General features: G+C 43.1%; 1 protein-coding gene across 1 annotated transcript; it reads right to left on the bottom strand.

The window, feature by feature from the left end:
• Positions 1–8,245: 8,245 nt before the first annotated feature.
• Positions 8,246–8,833, bottom strand: LOC144599287 (ADP-ribosylation factor-like protein 14). Its single transcript, XM_078410071.1, has one exon. It carries the CDS (start codon positions 8,831–8,833, stop codon positions 8,246–8,248), a length of 588 nt encoding a protein of 195 aa, XP_078266197.1.
• Positions 8,834–15,295: the final 6,462 nt, after the last annotated feature.

Raw genomic sequence — 15,295 nt, forward strand, 5'->3', positions numbered from 1 at the left:
CTTACTTCAGGCTTTAGAAATACAGCGTGGAAACAGGCTCTTCGGCCCACCGAGTCCGTGCCGACTAGTGATCACCTCGTACACTAACGAGCACTAGGGACAATTTACAATTTTACCGAAGCCAATTAACCTACAAACCTGTACGTCTTGGGAGTGCAAAGCAAAGAATTTCACTGCACCTAGGTACCTGTGACAAGAAGTGTAGGCAGGAACTGCAGATGCTGGTTTATACCGAAGATAGACACAAACCTGAGAAGGATCTCGGCCCGAAACGTCACCCATTCCTTCTCTCTAGAGTTGTGGCCAGTCCCATAGAAAGAAAATAGGTGCAGGAGTCGAGCCAGCACCGCCATTCAATATGATCATGGCTGATCATCCAAAATCAGTACCCCGTTCCTGCTTTTTCCCCATATCCCTGCCTTGTTTCCGTTAGCCCGAAGAGCTACATCCAACTCTCAATTGAATGCATCCAGTGAATTGGCCTCCACTGCCTTCTGTGGCAGAGAATTCCACAGATTCACAACTCTCAGGGTGATTCCACAGTCTGATTTACTTCAGCATTTTGTGTCTGCATCTTGCTGGAGTAACTCAGCGGGTCAGGCAGCATCTCTGGAGAAAATGGGTAGGTGACGCTTCTGGTCGATACTCTTCGTCAAACTTACCATATTGACAGAAACGTCATGTATCCAGAGATGCTCCCTGACCTGCTGAGTTACTCCAGCATTTTGTGTCTACCCCACAAACCTGTACTTTTTTGGAGTGTGGGAGGAAACCAGAGCACCCCTGGAAAATTCTTAGTCTGTACGGAGTGGATGTGAGTGAAGTAACATAGAACTAGTGTGAGGGCGAATGATGATTTGTATGGACTCGTTGGGCCGAAGGGCCTGTTTCCATTCTGCATCTCTAAACCCCCTAAATTTGATCGCAAGCTTATGAAATTGGTCTTAACCCAATTTGTAGTTTTCTCTGCTTGTATATCTTTTCCTCCTACACAGCAATGCCAAATCTATCTAGATTAGCTCCAGAGTTTCCAAAATGCTTTCTCACCGCTATTCTTTCCACTTTTTCAGTTTAATTCTCTAAAACCACATCCATTACCACCCCCTCTCTTCTTGGGCTTGCTACATACCGATTAAAAAAAGTTATGGAAATAATTTCAAGAATCTTGCACCTTCCATTCCATTTACTCTCCCAACTAACATTAGAGTGTCTGATATCCCCTGCTACTACTCCCTTGTTATTTTTACACTTCTCAGAAACTTGCCTACATGTCTGCCAAAAAATATTTTCTTTCTTTTTCCCTGGCTTTTGTTGCTTCTGCCTTCCAAACTAATTTCTCTACCTTCTAGATTTGGTCACTAAACCATTTCTGCATGTAATTTTCTCTCTCCCTGTCTCAATTTTTTGACAGATTTCCTTCCTGTTGTCAAGCTAATGTAGATCTAATTGGTAACAGCAAGCCTCCCCATAATAATGTTGGCCCCGGCACTGTTGAAAAGCAACCCATTTGGTTTGTACTCATACAAGCTCCCCCATAATCACTCCCAATGCCTCAGAAAGGCAAATCCATCTCCACTGGATCATTTCATCAGCTACATATTTATTTGCGCTATTAGGTTTCAGCAGTATTGACTGATGAAATTGTTCGTAAGCTGGTGATTACCACCTTTGTTGTTCACTTTATTTTATTCTCATTCATTGCGCCTTGTGACCTACCTGCAGATGCTCATCCTTTCTGCTTAGGTCATATATGGACCACAAACTGAAGTTGTATAAACATCCTTTCCATCAAAATGGTTTGAAGCCAATCAGCAGCACCCTTGATACTGACACTGGGGAGCTAACAGATCAGCCTTGTATCATGTCATACATAAGTGCCTATTTTCACCAATAACGCCTGAATCACCTCTCATTATAGGTCTTGCGTCCTGTCCAACCCATCTCCATATAACTGAGTCAGTCACCCATGTTGCTATGGACCTGGACACTAAGTGCTGGAGTAACCCAATGGGTCAGGAAGCATCTCTGGATGGACAGATGATGTTTTGAGTCGGGAGCCTTTATAATAATAATAATAATGCATTTTATTTATATAGCGCTTTTCATATACTCAAAGACGCTTTACAGAGATTTAGAGAACATAGGGAAATGAATAAATAGATAAATAAGTAAATATGTAAACGAACAGAGAAAGGAGACAGAAGGTGAGGTGACCTTCAGTGGTTGAAGGCAGTACTGAACAGGTGAGACTTCAGCGATGTTCTGGACCCTTCCTTCTGAATGAAGAACCAACATGTACAGTTCCTTGTTTCCACATGCAATGGACCTAACTGTTCAAATGGAAATTTCTTATAGTGAGCACAATACGTTAGTTTGCTGATGAGAACATTTTGGCTGCCAATATCACCTTTGAAGAAGACGTAGATGGGTTTCAGTGGGAAGAAGGCAGGCTAAGAGGGTACACAAAGACATGGCAGATGACAACAATGTGGAAAAATGTTAGGTTATTCACTCTGGTCGAATAAAGTAGAAAAATAAAATATTTTTATTGGGGAGAGTTTATTTGGTCAAAGTTGTTGGTGATCAGAGGGGTTTGTATGTCCTTGTACATGAACTATTGAAAGTTATTGAAAGGTAACATGCAGGTAACAGCAAGAAATAAGGAAGGCAAATACTCTGAAGAAGGGTTCTGACCCGAAACATCTCCTTTTCTGGGGAGATGCTGCCTGGCCCGCAGAGGTACTCCAGCATTTTGTGTCTCTCTTAAGCACAAAGTACATTGGCTTTTCCCGCAAGAAGATTTGAATATTAAACCATTTATATAGTTCTCTGGTGAGACTGCTGCTGGAACATTGTATACACGTTCAGTCTCCCTACTTAGGATATCAGGAATACAAGTATTTCAGTAAGCGGAGGATCCACTTGCAGAGGGGAGTGCTGAGCACTAGGTCCAGGAGTTTGGAAAAGAGTTGGGGTGGATTTATGGAATTTAAGGTGGAGATATAATCAGTAATAGGAGTCTGGCGTGGGTATTCGTGTTATACAAATGTTTCAGAGATGATTGTAAGGCCAGGGGAGATATAGTCTGCTATGGACCTGTTGTGATGGCAGGCAATTTGCAGTGGACCAAAGCTTTCTGGGAGGTTGGCGTTAATAAGTGCCATAACCAGCCTTATGATGGTGAATGTCAGAGCCACTGGACGGTAGTCATTAAAGCATGGTACCTTAAGGTTTGACTTGAACATCACAAACTTGGACCACCTGAGAGTGGACCTCATGGTTCATCCATGACTTCTAGTTGGGCAACACTTGTCTTCTTTGGCATGCAGTCCTCTACACACTTACTAATGAAGTTTCTGCGATGGCAGTAGCATATTCATTTAGCTTGGCTGCAGAGTCCTTGCATATGGACCAGTTCACCGATTCAAAACAAACGTGAAGAATGTTTCCTCGGACTTGCACTGTAAGTTTTATTCTTTCGGATCCTCCCACATCAGTTTCTACTTGCAAGCACAAGGTAGAAACATAGCCAGGTGGTCAGATTTTTCAAATTGTGGTTGGGAGATGGAACAATGGTTGCGTAGTAATGATCGAGCGTGTTTGGTGGAACAGGAGACAGTAATTTGGTAGCACACTCTTATGGTTAGCCCGGCTATTGTGACAAGTCCTTGGGATTTTATGCTTCAAAGCTATTGGTAGCAGTGTGTAATTCATCCAGTGTAAGCTCAGCATCAGCATGGAGTGGGATATTGACTGCTGTCAGAATGGTGGACGTGAATTCCTGCGTCAGATAGTAAGGATGGTTCTTCACCATTAAATATTACGGTGGGGGAGCAGGAACACAGCAGGACCGCCACATCCGAACACCATAACATTTAGTTTAGTCCAGAGATAAAGCAAGGAAATAGGCACTGAGTCCATGCCAACTATCGATCACCTGCGCACACTAGTTCTCTGTTATCCCATTTTCTCAACCAATCTCAACACACTAGGAACATTTTACAGAGGCCAATTAACCTACAATTTCACACGTCTTTGGGATGTGGGAACACAGGGTCACAGGGAGAATGTGCAAACTCCACACAGACAGCACCCAAGGTCAGGATTAAACCCAGGTCTCTGGCTCTGTGAGGCAACAGCTCTACCAGCTGTGCCACTGGGGTGTTTATTAGGAAACAGACCCCTTCATCCCTCACCTTACCTAGAGACGCCATGCGTTCCATCCGTTGAAGTGAGAAGTCCTTGGGTTGTATGGCACAGTCAGGTGAAGGAGTGAGCCATGTCTCTGTTTAACAGGGCATGCAACACTTTCACTTCCCAACATTAGTTAAGCCTGACTTTAAGTTGACCCTGCTTGATTTTGATAGCATGGGTGTCACTGGGATTCAATGTCTGTTGTTCAAGCTGTTGTGATAGCTGTTGCTCAAGGTTCAAATCGTGATCATGGGCTCTTCCATTTGATGGCACCTTCCTCAAGTGTGGTTGAGAAGATGAGATGAGAAGCGATTTTAATTCCTCTCACGATGCAGCAGTTGTAGATTAATTACTTTTGGTAAAGATTGTAAATTGTCCCTAGTCTGTAGGAAAGTGTTAGTGTACGGGGTGATCGCTGGTCGATGCGGACTCGGTGGGCCAATAGCCTGTTTCCGCGCTAGAATTCTAAACTAAACTAAAAGTGGGATTGGAGATGGGCATTATCCTCTGAAACCAAGAACTTGAAATCCAATGGTTACATTGTCTATTCAGTGATGGAGTAATTGCATCTGTTCCAAACAGATCTGAGGGAACTGTCCTCTAGCTCCATCCTGAGGCACTGCATCTCGTTTGGATCCTATTCTTTAAATGATTTTAAGTGTTTCTTTAAAGTGTATAAATATATACCAGCATGCTGGCAGTGCACCAAAGACTTGCAACATTGATTCATAGGCTGACGAGTTTGAACTCTGAGGGAAGATGGAGTAGAATAAAATAAAAAGGATCTGCAGATGCTGGTTTATACCAAAAATAGGCACAAAATGCTAGAGTAACTCAGCGGGTCGGGCAGCAACTCTGGAGAAAATAGATAGCACGTCGGTACATGTGACAATAAACTAAGTGAAACTAAAACTTTTGTTGCGTGCCAAGACTACTGCACTTAATACAACATTGTGTACATATTGGACCTGTAAAGCCATAAAGGATCCTAACAAAATTAATCTCGCAGCCACATAAGAAGACGTTAGGACATTCCAAAAGCCAAAAATGAAAGGCGCTATGGAAAGTAAGAGAAAATTGGAGACAATTGTATATTAGGGATGGATTTTTAGTGCTCGGTGTTCACGTTCCTCTAACATTCAGCCACAGAGTACATTCAAAACATTATGACTATAGTGTTTCTAGATTAACTAGTATTCGACCTGACAATTTGAATCAAAGTAACAAAAGTGAAACAAAGTGACAAAAGCAATGCAAGGAAATGTTTCATTTTCTTTCTTAATTACTCTGTGTACCACATGTTAACTGATAATCCAGTTCAATCCAGAGCGACAGTATATCAGTAATAAAAAACGGAACTCATTTATGTAAAAAATAGACACAAAATGCTTGTGTAACTCAGCGGGTCAGGCAGCATCTCTGGAGAAAGTGGATAGCTGACATTTCGGGTTGGGACCTTTCTTCGGACATATCAGTACCTATCAGTATATCAATAGTATAAGAAGATAACTGCAGATGCTGGTACAAATCGAAGGTTTTTATTCACAAAATGCTGGAGTGACTCAGCAGGTCAGGCAGCATCTCGGGAGAGAAGGAATGGGTGACGTTTTGGGTCGAGACCCTTCTTCAGACTACCATTATATATCAGTATATCATTAGATTAGTATACCAGGCATATTAGTACCTATATATAGAACCACCCGTGGTCTTCTGTTCCAACGTACATTGACAACATGTTAGACTCTACTCTGAGATTGTACTTGGGTCATCATTTTTTTGCATTGATGTAAATAGGTTTTAGTTTTATTTGCCATCAAGATCAAATATTGATTGCTTCTGCTAGGTTGAAGTAAAGTCACAAATTGATCCACTGGTTCTCAATCGAATGTGTTATCTCCAACTTGAGTGTGTGAATGTTTAATGTCGAGAGACAGCGCAGAATCATGCCCTTCAGCCCACCGGGTCAGCACATACCAGCAATCCCCTTACCCCAGCACTATCCTACACACTAGGGGCAAGTTTTAATCTTAACCAAAGCCAATCAACCGACAAACATGTATGTCTTTGGAGACTGGGAGGAAACCAAAGTATCAAGCGCCACGTGGTCACAGGGAGAATGTATCTACAGACTGCACCCATAGTCAGGATTGAACCTGGATCCCTGGCGCTCAAAGGCAGCAACTCTACCGCAGCTAACCAGGATTACCTGATCCAGTAACATGCATTGGAGAGGGCTAGTTGTCACAGGAGTGACGAACCACGGTTGTTATCAGGACAGTTATGTCTCCTTACTCCACAATGCTCGAAGAGAGTGTTTCACTGAAAACAACATCAGGTACATTACAGATAGACACAAAGTGCTGAAGCAACTCAGCAGGTCAGGCAGCATCTCTGGAGAAAAATAATTTTGTTAAGAACATTTAATATGTTAAGGCACTGTATAAATGCAAGATGGGATAAATGCAACTTGCATTTATGTAGTGCCTTAAGACATGAAACATTGTTAACTTGTAGCGGATGATAGAATATTTAAATAAATGGATTTTAACTTCTCATTCAGTGCTGTGGACAGGGGGTGGTGTGTTGGTGCAGTGGATTGAAAATGATACCATCAAAGTACAGTAAGCATGATAACTGGTTATCACCTAGTCCCTGCCTCAACTACCTCTTCTGGCAGCTTGTTCAATACCCCCAACACCCTTTGTGTGAAAAATGTGTGTCTATCATGATATATTTCCAGTTTTGAAATGAAGTAGCTTCGAATGGTTAAACCAACATCTATCAATGTGTCTTAATAATAATAATAATAATAATACATTTTATTTATATAGCGCTTTTCATATACTCAAAGACGCTTTACAGAGATTTTGAGAACATAGGGAAATGAATAAATAGATAAATAAGTAAATAAATAAATGAACAGAGAAAGGAGACAGAAGGTGAGGTGACCTTCAGTGGTTGAAGGCAGTACTGAACAGGTGAGACTTCAGCGATGTTTTGAATGTGGTGAGTGTGGGGGAGTCTCTAACGGTTTGGGGTAGTGAGTTCCATAGGGTGGGAGCAGCGATGGAGAAAGCCCTGTCCCCCCAGGATCTGAGTTTAGTCCGGATGTTGGGGGATAGGAGATTGGCAGCGGCAGAGCGGAGGGTGCAGGTGGGAGTGTGCCTGTGGAGGAGGTCGGTCAGGTAGGATGGGGCCAGGTTATGGAGGGCTTTGTAGGTTATGAGGTGGATTTTGTACTGGATTCTCTGGGGGATGGGGAGCCAGTGGAGTTTATAAAGGACGGGGGTGATATGGTCAAAAGTTAAGGCTCAAAAGTTAAAATTCACCATCTAACACACCTGTGCTTAACACAATAACTTGGACTTGTATAGCACCTGTAACATAGTGAACGTTACCAACAAAATTCAACGCTGAGTCACATAGAAAGATCAGGACATTCGATAAGCAGATCTGATGAGGGCCTTAAAGAAAGAGAAGCGATTGTATTTTAAGGATGGATTATTAGTGTTCGGGGTCCAGGTACCGCTGACATTACAATACCAACAGAGTTCATTTAAAACATTATTATTACAGTGTTTCTATATTAATTAATGTTCGGCCTCATAATTCTGATTAAATAACAAAAGTGATACAAACAAAGTAACATAAGTGATACAAGAAAATGTTTCTTTTTAATTTCTTAATTACTTTGTGTGCCACATGTTCACCGTGACAATCCGACTCGCTCCAGAGCAACAGTATGTATATCGGTACCAATAGACAGAACTGTTCTTCTGTCGCAACACTTATTGACGAATCGTGTAAACTCTGCACAGTCGGACCGCTTTTATTGGGACAGGCAGCATCTCTAGAGAGTAGGAATGGGTGACTTTTCGGGTCGATGCCCTTCTTTTGGGTCGAAAGGGTCTCGATCCGAAACGTCACCCATTCCTTCTCTCCAGAGATGCTGCCTGTCCCGCTGAGTTACTCCAACATTCTGTGTCTATCTATCTTCGGTGGAAACCAGCATCTGCAGTTCCTTCCTACACATTTCGTGGGCTGCTTTTATTCACCGGTCTTCTCGAATGGAAGCGTGTGAGCCTTCGATTTTGGAGGGTATTTTCTTTTTGACAAGTGAAATTAAAACGTTGAGGGCATCGCTTAATCCCTCGCCCGTCCTGGCACAGCAAGGCTGGACATGCCAGTCTCGATCCGAGCACCATCTCTTCAGGTGAAAGCTTTTGGTGATTTCATCGGCGGACAGCGCGCCTTGAAGATCCTGTTTGTTTGCCATCACCACCACGGGGATGCCTTTCAGACAGTCGTGCTCCAGCGCCCGTTCAAACTCTCTTTTGGAGGCCTCCATGCGCCCCTTGTCCGCACTGTCCACCACGAACAACAGCCCGTCCGTGTCTTGGAAGTAAAACGGCCAGAGTTGGCGCATCTGGCGCTGCCCTCCAACGTCCCAGACTGTGAGAGCGACGCTTTTATCCCGCTGCAGCATCTCCACGTTGAAACCAATGGTGGAGGCAGTGAGGACGTCTGTATCACTGAATTTTAGTCTGTATAACATTGTGGATTTGCCTGCTTCGTCCAGACCCAGCAGTAGTACGCGAAAGTGTTTCGTTCTCAACTCTGTGGATGCCATCAACCCCATTTGGACTCAACGCCGTTCCGTTTTGCTGCAATTGCCCTACTTGCTGGCAAAAAGCTGCCGCCGGAGTCGAGGAGAGTTTATGAACATAGTAATTTCCGTAATCTCGGCTAGCCCCTTTGACTCAAGCTAATAAAATGCGAACAAGCGTGGCTATTCATACAATGCCTCCTAATCAAAGGCTGTACAAGATAACAGGATGTTTGGTTTGGACGCTGATATCGATGCATATAGGCTGTTCGAAGCAAGTATAGGTGGCACGGGGGGAAAGTACATGCAGGTGACTCAGGGGTCACCTGTCAAGAGTTGCTTGGTAACTCACTTGGATAAAAGTAACCAACAACAAGAAAATAGGAGCAGGAATAGACAAGTTTTCTTTAGACCTGTCTTTAGACGAGTACAGCAAGTCCGCGCCGTCCAGCGATCGCCTCGTATACAAACCACAATCCTACACACTTTACCATTTACAATTTTAACCAACACACCTTCCCTTTCCCATACTGACCTTTCTGTTCAGGGCCTCTTCCATTACCAGAGTGAGGCCTACAAAACTGTACGTCTTTGGTGTATGGGAGGAAAACCGGAGCTCCCGGAGAAAACCCGCGCGGTCAGAGGAGAACGTACAGTCTCCGTACAGACAGTACCCGTAGTCAGGATCGAACCCGGGTCTCTGTCGCTGTAAGGCAGCAACTCTACCGCTGCGCCACTGTGCCGCCCTGTAGTACCGTTCAATATGATCATGGCTAATCTATTCAGGCCTTTTCTGTACGCTCAATTACCTGAACTTCGAAAATATGTTTCCCTTATCTTCAAATGCCACTCGTGATCTAGCCTCGACTATTCTCTGGGATAGAGAATTCCATTGATTCACCACCCTCTGTGAAGGTAGGTCCTACACACCTTAATTTAAAATGACGGATCCCTAATCTTGTAAGAACATCCCCTCATTCCAGATTCTTCCAGGAGTGGAACCCTTCCCTTTCCTATACTGATCTTCCTGCCCTGGGCCTCCTCCATTACCACAATGAGGTCGCACGCAAACTGGAGGAACAGCACCTCATATTCTGCTTGGATAACTCGCAACGCAATAGTGTGAACCTTGTCCAACCATCTGCCAATCAAAAACCCACTCATCAATATCCATCGATGACTTGCCAGGCTTTGTCCTGTCTCCAAACGTCTTGCATGTTTCTTCCCCTCCCTCCCCTCCCCCACACACAACCAGTCTCAAGAAGGTTCCTGACCCAAAACACCGATTATCCATGTTCTCCAGAGAGGGGACAACATGTTTTAGGGTGAATCTTGTAGAAAGTGCAAAGGATGAATTTAGAGATTGATGGAGAGGAAAGTGAGGGCAAGGGAACCCTGGCCTTGCTCTTTCCAGGAGGAGAAGGGGGCAGGAGTAGAGGTGTGGAAAATAGATGAGATATGATCAAGAGTTCATAAGTTATAGGGGCAGAATTGGGCCACTTGGCCCTTCAAGTCTACACCTTTCAATCATGGCCCTCTGTCATTCAATCATAGGGCTTCTCCCCATAACCCCTGACACCCACACTAATCAAGAATCTATCAATCTCCAACTTAAACATATCCATTGACTTGACCTCCACAGCCTTCTGTGGCAATGAATTTCACAATTCAGGTTCCATCTGCTTGGGGAAGCAATCGTTCAAGAAGAAATAAGATATCGCAGAAGCATGGAAAGTCATATTGTCAGAGCAAATACAAAGAAGATGGAGGAAATGGGAGAATGGAATGGAGAGCTTACTAGCGAGAAGCTTAAATGGAGTTTGATTGAGATAGCTGTGGAAGCTTGTGGGGTTTTTTTTGTTGTTAATCTATCCCCTGAGATGGAGATGGAGAAATCCCAAAATGGGAAAGTCAAAGATGGACAATGTGAAGGTAAAACCAGGATGGAAATTGGTAGCAAAAGTAATGAACCTTTTGAGATCTGTACGAGTGCAGGAAGCAGTACCATTGCAGTTGTCGATGTACTGGAGAAAATGGTAGAATGGATACCAAGTAGGGCTGAAATAAGGACTGTTCCATGCATCCTATAAAATGGCAGCGTAGCCAGCAAGTATTGTTTCATGCCCAAATGAGTGCAGGATCCTGGTGAATTTAGCCGATCGATGAGGAATGATGCATTTCAAACTCCTTCCCTGCCAATTGAGTGAAGAAGGGTCTCGACCCGAAACATCACCCATTCCTTCTCTCCAGAGATGCTGCCTGTCCCGCTGAGTTACTCCAGCATTTTGTGTCTATGGTGTAAATCAGCATCTGCAGTTCCTACACAATAGAGTGAAGACATGAAACACATGCCCACGTTCAGTAAACTTCCTGTGTTCTACTTGTTCTGCTCTGCCCATGCATCAGATGGTACTAAACTTTGCAAAATAATTAAAGTGAAGTACATTTACCAATTTCATTTTTTATAAAAACTCCTCAATCTTTTAATCTTTGTAGAACAAATGCCATTGAAATTCCTTGGATTTATTCAATGGCAATTCTGCATAAAACTTTTATGTAAAGCTATGAAGCTGCATTATGGAATATATTTGGCTTTTGTTTTAATGTATTAGTCATAACATTTTTGTGAATAAGTTAAAGGTATGAGTAACACTCCTTTTACTCAGTAAACCATTAATTAATTCCTTCCCTGAGTCCCACGCCTATTATTCCCAATACAGAAACCAATACAGATATATTTGTTCCCTCGGTTAAATAAAACATTACTACTGATTAATCTGTGTAATGGACGTTGGAATGATTGATTTTAGAACTTTAGCAGGCCATAAATACAGGCGAACAGCTACACTTCAGTTACTAACTTTAAAAAAAAATAGAATATAGAACAATACAGCACAAGAACAGGCCCTTCGGCCCACAATGTCCCCCCAAACATGATGCCAAGACCATCACTTATTTCCTTGCTCATAACCCATGTCCCTCCATTCCCTGCATATCCATGTGCCTATCCAAAAATCTTTTAATTGCCTCTAATATATCTGCTTCAACCACCATCCTGGCAGTGCACTCCATGCATTCACCACACCTCTGGGTAAAAAAAAATCTTGCCCTGCATATCCCCTTTAAACTTTGCCCCTCTTGCCTTACAGCTATATGCCTTCTTGTGAAATACTGCTTGTTTTTTTGTGCATCAGTTCTTGTTTCAATAACCATTAACTTGGTCATGTTGGAGGGAAAAGTTAGCGAGAGACTCAAAAATGGGTTAAATGCAGAATCCATAAAATAGTCAGAATAGATAATAAAGACAAAGAATTAAACTGCGAAAAGTTAGCAAATAATAGAAACAAGGACAATAACAATTTCTTAGGCCCCTTAGAAAATAAGGCCGGTGAAATAGTTATGATGAGTTACTCCAGCATTTTGTGTCAATCTACAGGGAAAATTTGGACAACTCCTGTTGCCATTTCTCATGTTCTCATTCTGGGCTCAGATTGTGACCCAGGAGAGTCAGACCACCGGGTGGCGCCAGCAATGGCTGCCTCGCCAACAGTCTGTCTATCCCTTCCTTCTTTGTTGTTTAAATAGTATATGTTAAATGTATGTTTTTAATATTCTTTAGCTTGTTTTATGCGAGGGGGTGGGGGGTTGGTTGGGGTAAACTTTTTCTAATCTCTTACCTCGACGGAGATGTGATTTTTTTTCATATCGTATCTCCGTCCGCACTGCGGCGTAACATCAAGGAGTTGGCGGCCTTTGCTGGAGACTTTAAGCGTTTTTGAGATCTCCACCTGCAGGATTTAACATCATGGAGCCCACGATCCCTTTGCTAGGGATCGACCTCGGAGCTCCAACCATGGGTGCCTGCAGACTTTAACATCGTGGAGCTCGTGGTCTCTCGTTAGAGATCGACTTCGGGGAACTCCAAGCCGCAGGAGCTTCGACCGACCCGACGCAAGAGCTTCAACTGCCCTGACGCGGGAGTATAAAGAGGAAGAGGTTTGGACTTTTTTGCCTTCCATCACAGTGAGGAATGTGGGTTATCCATTGTGGTGAATGTTTATGTTAACTTTTATGTGGTTGTGTGTCTTGTGCTTTTGTTTTCATATGGCTGGATGGTAATTCGCATATCACTGTACCTTCATTGGTACACGTGACAATAAAAGACCTTTGAACCTTTGAAACCCTTTGACATTATCTCTTACGATAGTGGACCCAATTCAAGGAACTGATTGTTCTCATGTTCTAGTCAAATCAAGTCAAATCAAATTTATTTGTCACATACACATACACGATGTGCAGTGAAATGAAAGTGGCAATGCCTGCGGGTTGTGCACAAAAAAGAATTACAGTTACAGCATATAAATAAAGTTAATAAGTTACTATTAGTGTCGACAAAAATTTAGTCTCTGGGGTTATAAAAGTTGACAGTCCTGATGGCCTGTGGGAAGAAGCTCCGTCTCATCCTCTCCGTTTTTGCAGCGTGACAGCGGAGGCGTTTGCCTGATCGTAGCATCTGGAACAGTCCGTTACTGGGGTGGCAGGGGTCCCTCATGATCTTGCTTGCTCTGGATCTGCACCTCCTGATGTATAGGTCCTGCAGGGGGATGAGTGTAGTTCCCATGGTGCGTTCTGCCGAACGCACTACTCTCTGCAGGGCTATCCTGTCCTGGGCAGAGCTGATCCCAAACCAGACTGTAATGTTGCCGGGCAGGATGCTCTCTACAGCCCCAGAGTAGAAGAAATGAAGGATCCTCTGAGACACTCTGAATTTCCTCAGTTGTCTAAGGTGGTAAAGGCGCTGCTTAGCCTTATTGTTAAAAGCCAAAGCATGATTAACGTTGTAGTGATCTTGAGGTGAATAATAATGCAGTGCAGATGACAAAGTTATTTCACAATAGGATAGTACAAACAGCACATACTTTCATCCCAACACTTTTTGTTCAATTTAATTTGCAATCAATTTAAGCAAAGATTCCAGAGAACATTGGGTGACTCACAGAGATGAATAATGTCAACTGCAATATGAGGTCTCAATTGTGATCACCTCTGATCAAGACTGGATATGAAATGACGGTGATAACCTGCCTATTGTAACATCTGGAGAGTTTGGCCTTAGAGTTTGGGGGGAGGGAGGGGGGGCAAGGTGGTGCAGCGGTAGAGTTGTTGCCTTGCAGTGCCAGAGACCTGGGTTTGATCCTGACTATGGATGCTGGCTGGATGGAGATTGTACCTTCTCCCCGTGACGATGTGAGTTTTTCCCAGGTGCACCAGTTTCCTCCCACACTCCAAAGACATACAGGTTTGCAGGTTAATTGGCTTCAGTAAAGATTGTAAATTGTCCCTAGTGTGTGGAATAGTCCTAGTGTACGGGGATCGATGGTCGGTGTGGACTAGGTGGGTCAAAGGGCCTGTTTCCACTTTGTATCTCTAAACTAAACTTAAAATGTCCATTCTCTATAATATTGGACCATTTAAGGGGGTTATGTTGTTGCATCAGATCACCAATTGGTTTATTAACCTTTTTCTAAATACTGTCTTCAGATTGCAGACAGGAAGATGGCAGGAAATCGCCTGGAACTATCATTGATTGATTGATTGATTGGAAGATGCAACATGGAAACAAGGTTTAAGCCCCATCAAGGCCACGCCATCCATCGATCTCCTGTTCACGCAGGTTCTATATAATCCCACTTACGCATCCACTACCGACACACAATGGGTAATTTACAGAGGCCAATTAACCTACAAACCCTCTGGTCTTTGAGAAGTGGGAGGAAATTAGATCACCCGAAGGAAACCCACGTGGTCACAGGGAGAACATGCAAACTTCACACAGACAGCATCCGAGGCCACCATCGTACCCTGGTCTCTGGTGCCGTGAAGCAGCAGCCCTATCAGCTGCGCCACTGTACTGCCCAATAAATTGAGAAATTATTAAATAGTGAAATCTCATTTTTCCCTAATTTGTTTAATTGATTTTGTCTTTTCCTATTAACTGTGAAATGCATACTAAAGAAATGAAAACAAACGCTCATATGCTACACTCCATCAATGAATTTTAGCTGCTAAAGACTGCAAGAGTTTGTACCTGATAGACCCGCACCTTAATTGAAAGGACGCATTTGCTTTGCGACATTCATCATCCTTTGTAGATAAGGAGGATTTTCCCCTTATCCAACTGAACATGCAATGCTAGACATTCAATTAGTATTACAGTCATTGAGTTAATAATAATAATAATAATAATAATAATAATGCATTACATTTATATAGCGCTTTTCATATACTCAAAGACACTTTACAGGGATTTAGAGAACACAGGGAAGTGAATAAATAGATAAATAAGTAAACGAACAGAGAAAGGAGACAGAAGGTGAGGTGACCTTCAGTGGTTGAAGGCAGTACTGAACAGGTGAGACTTCAGTGATGTTTTGAATGTGGTGAGTGTGGAGGAGTCTCTGACGGTTTGGGGTAGTGAGTTCCATAGGGTGGGAG

The sequence above is a fragment of the Rhinoraja longicauda genome, chromosome 13 (assembly GCF_053455715.1).
Source record: "Rhinoraja longicauda isolate Sanriku21f chromosome 13, sRhiLon1.1, whole genome shotgun sequence".
NCBI classification, from domain to species: Eukaryota; Metazoa; Chordata; class Chondrichthyes; order Rajiformes; family Arhynchobatidae; genus Rhinoraja; species Rhinoraja longicauda.

Excerpts from the sequence above, each read along its gene's own strand:
- LOC144599287 (XM_078410071.1), bottom strand. The coding sequence starts at position 8,833 with ATGGGGTTGATGGCATCCACAGAGTTGAGAACGAAACACTTTCGCGTA.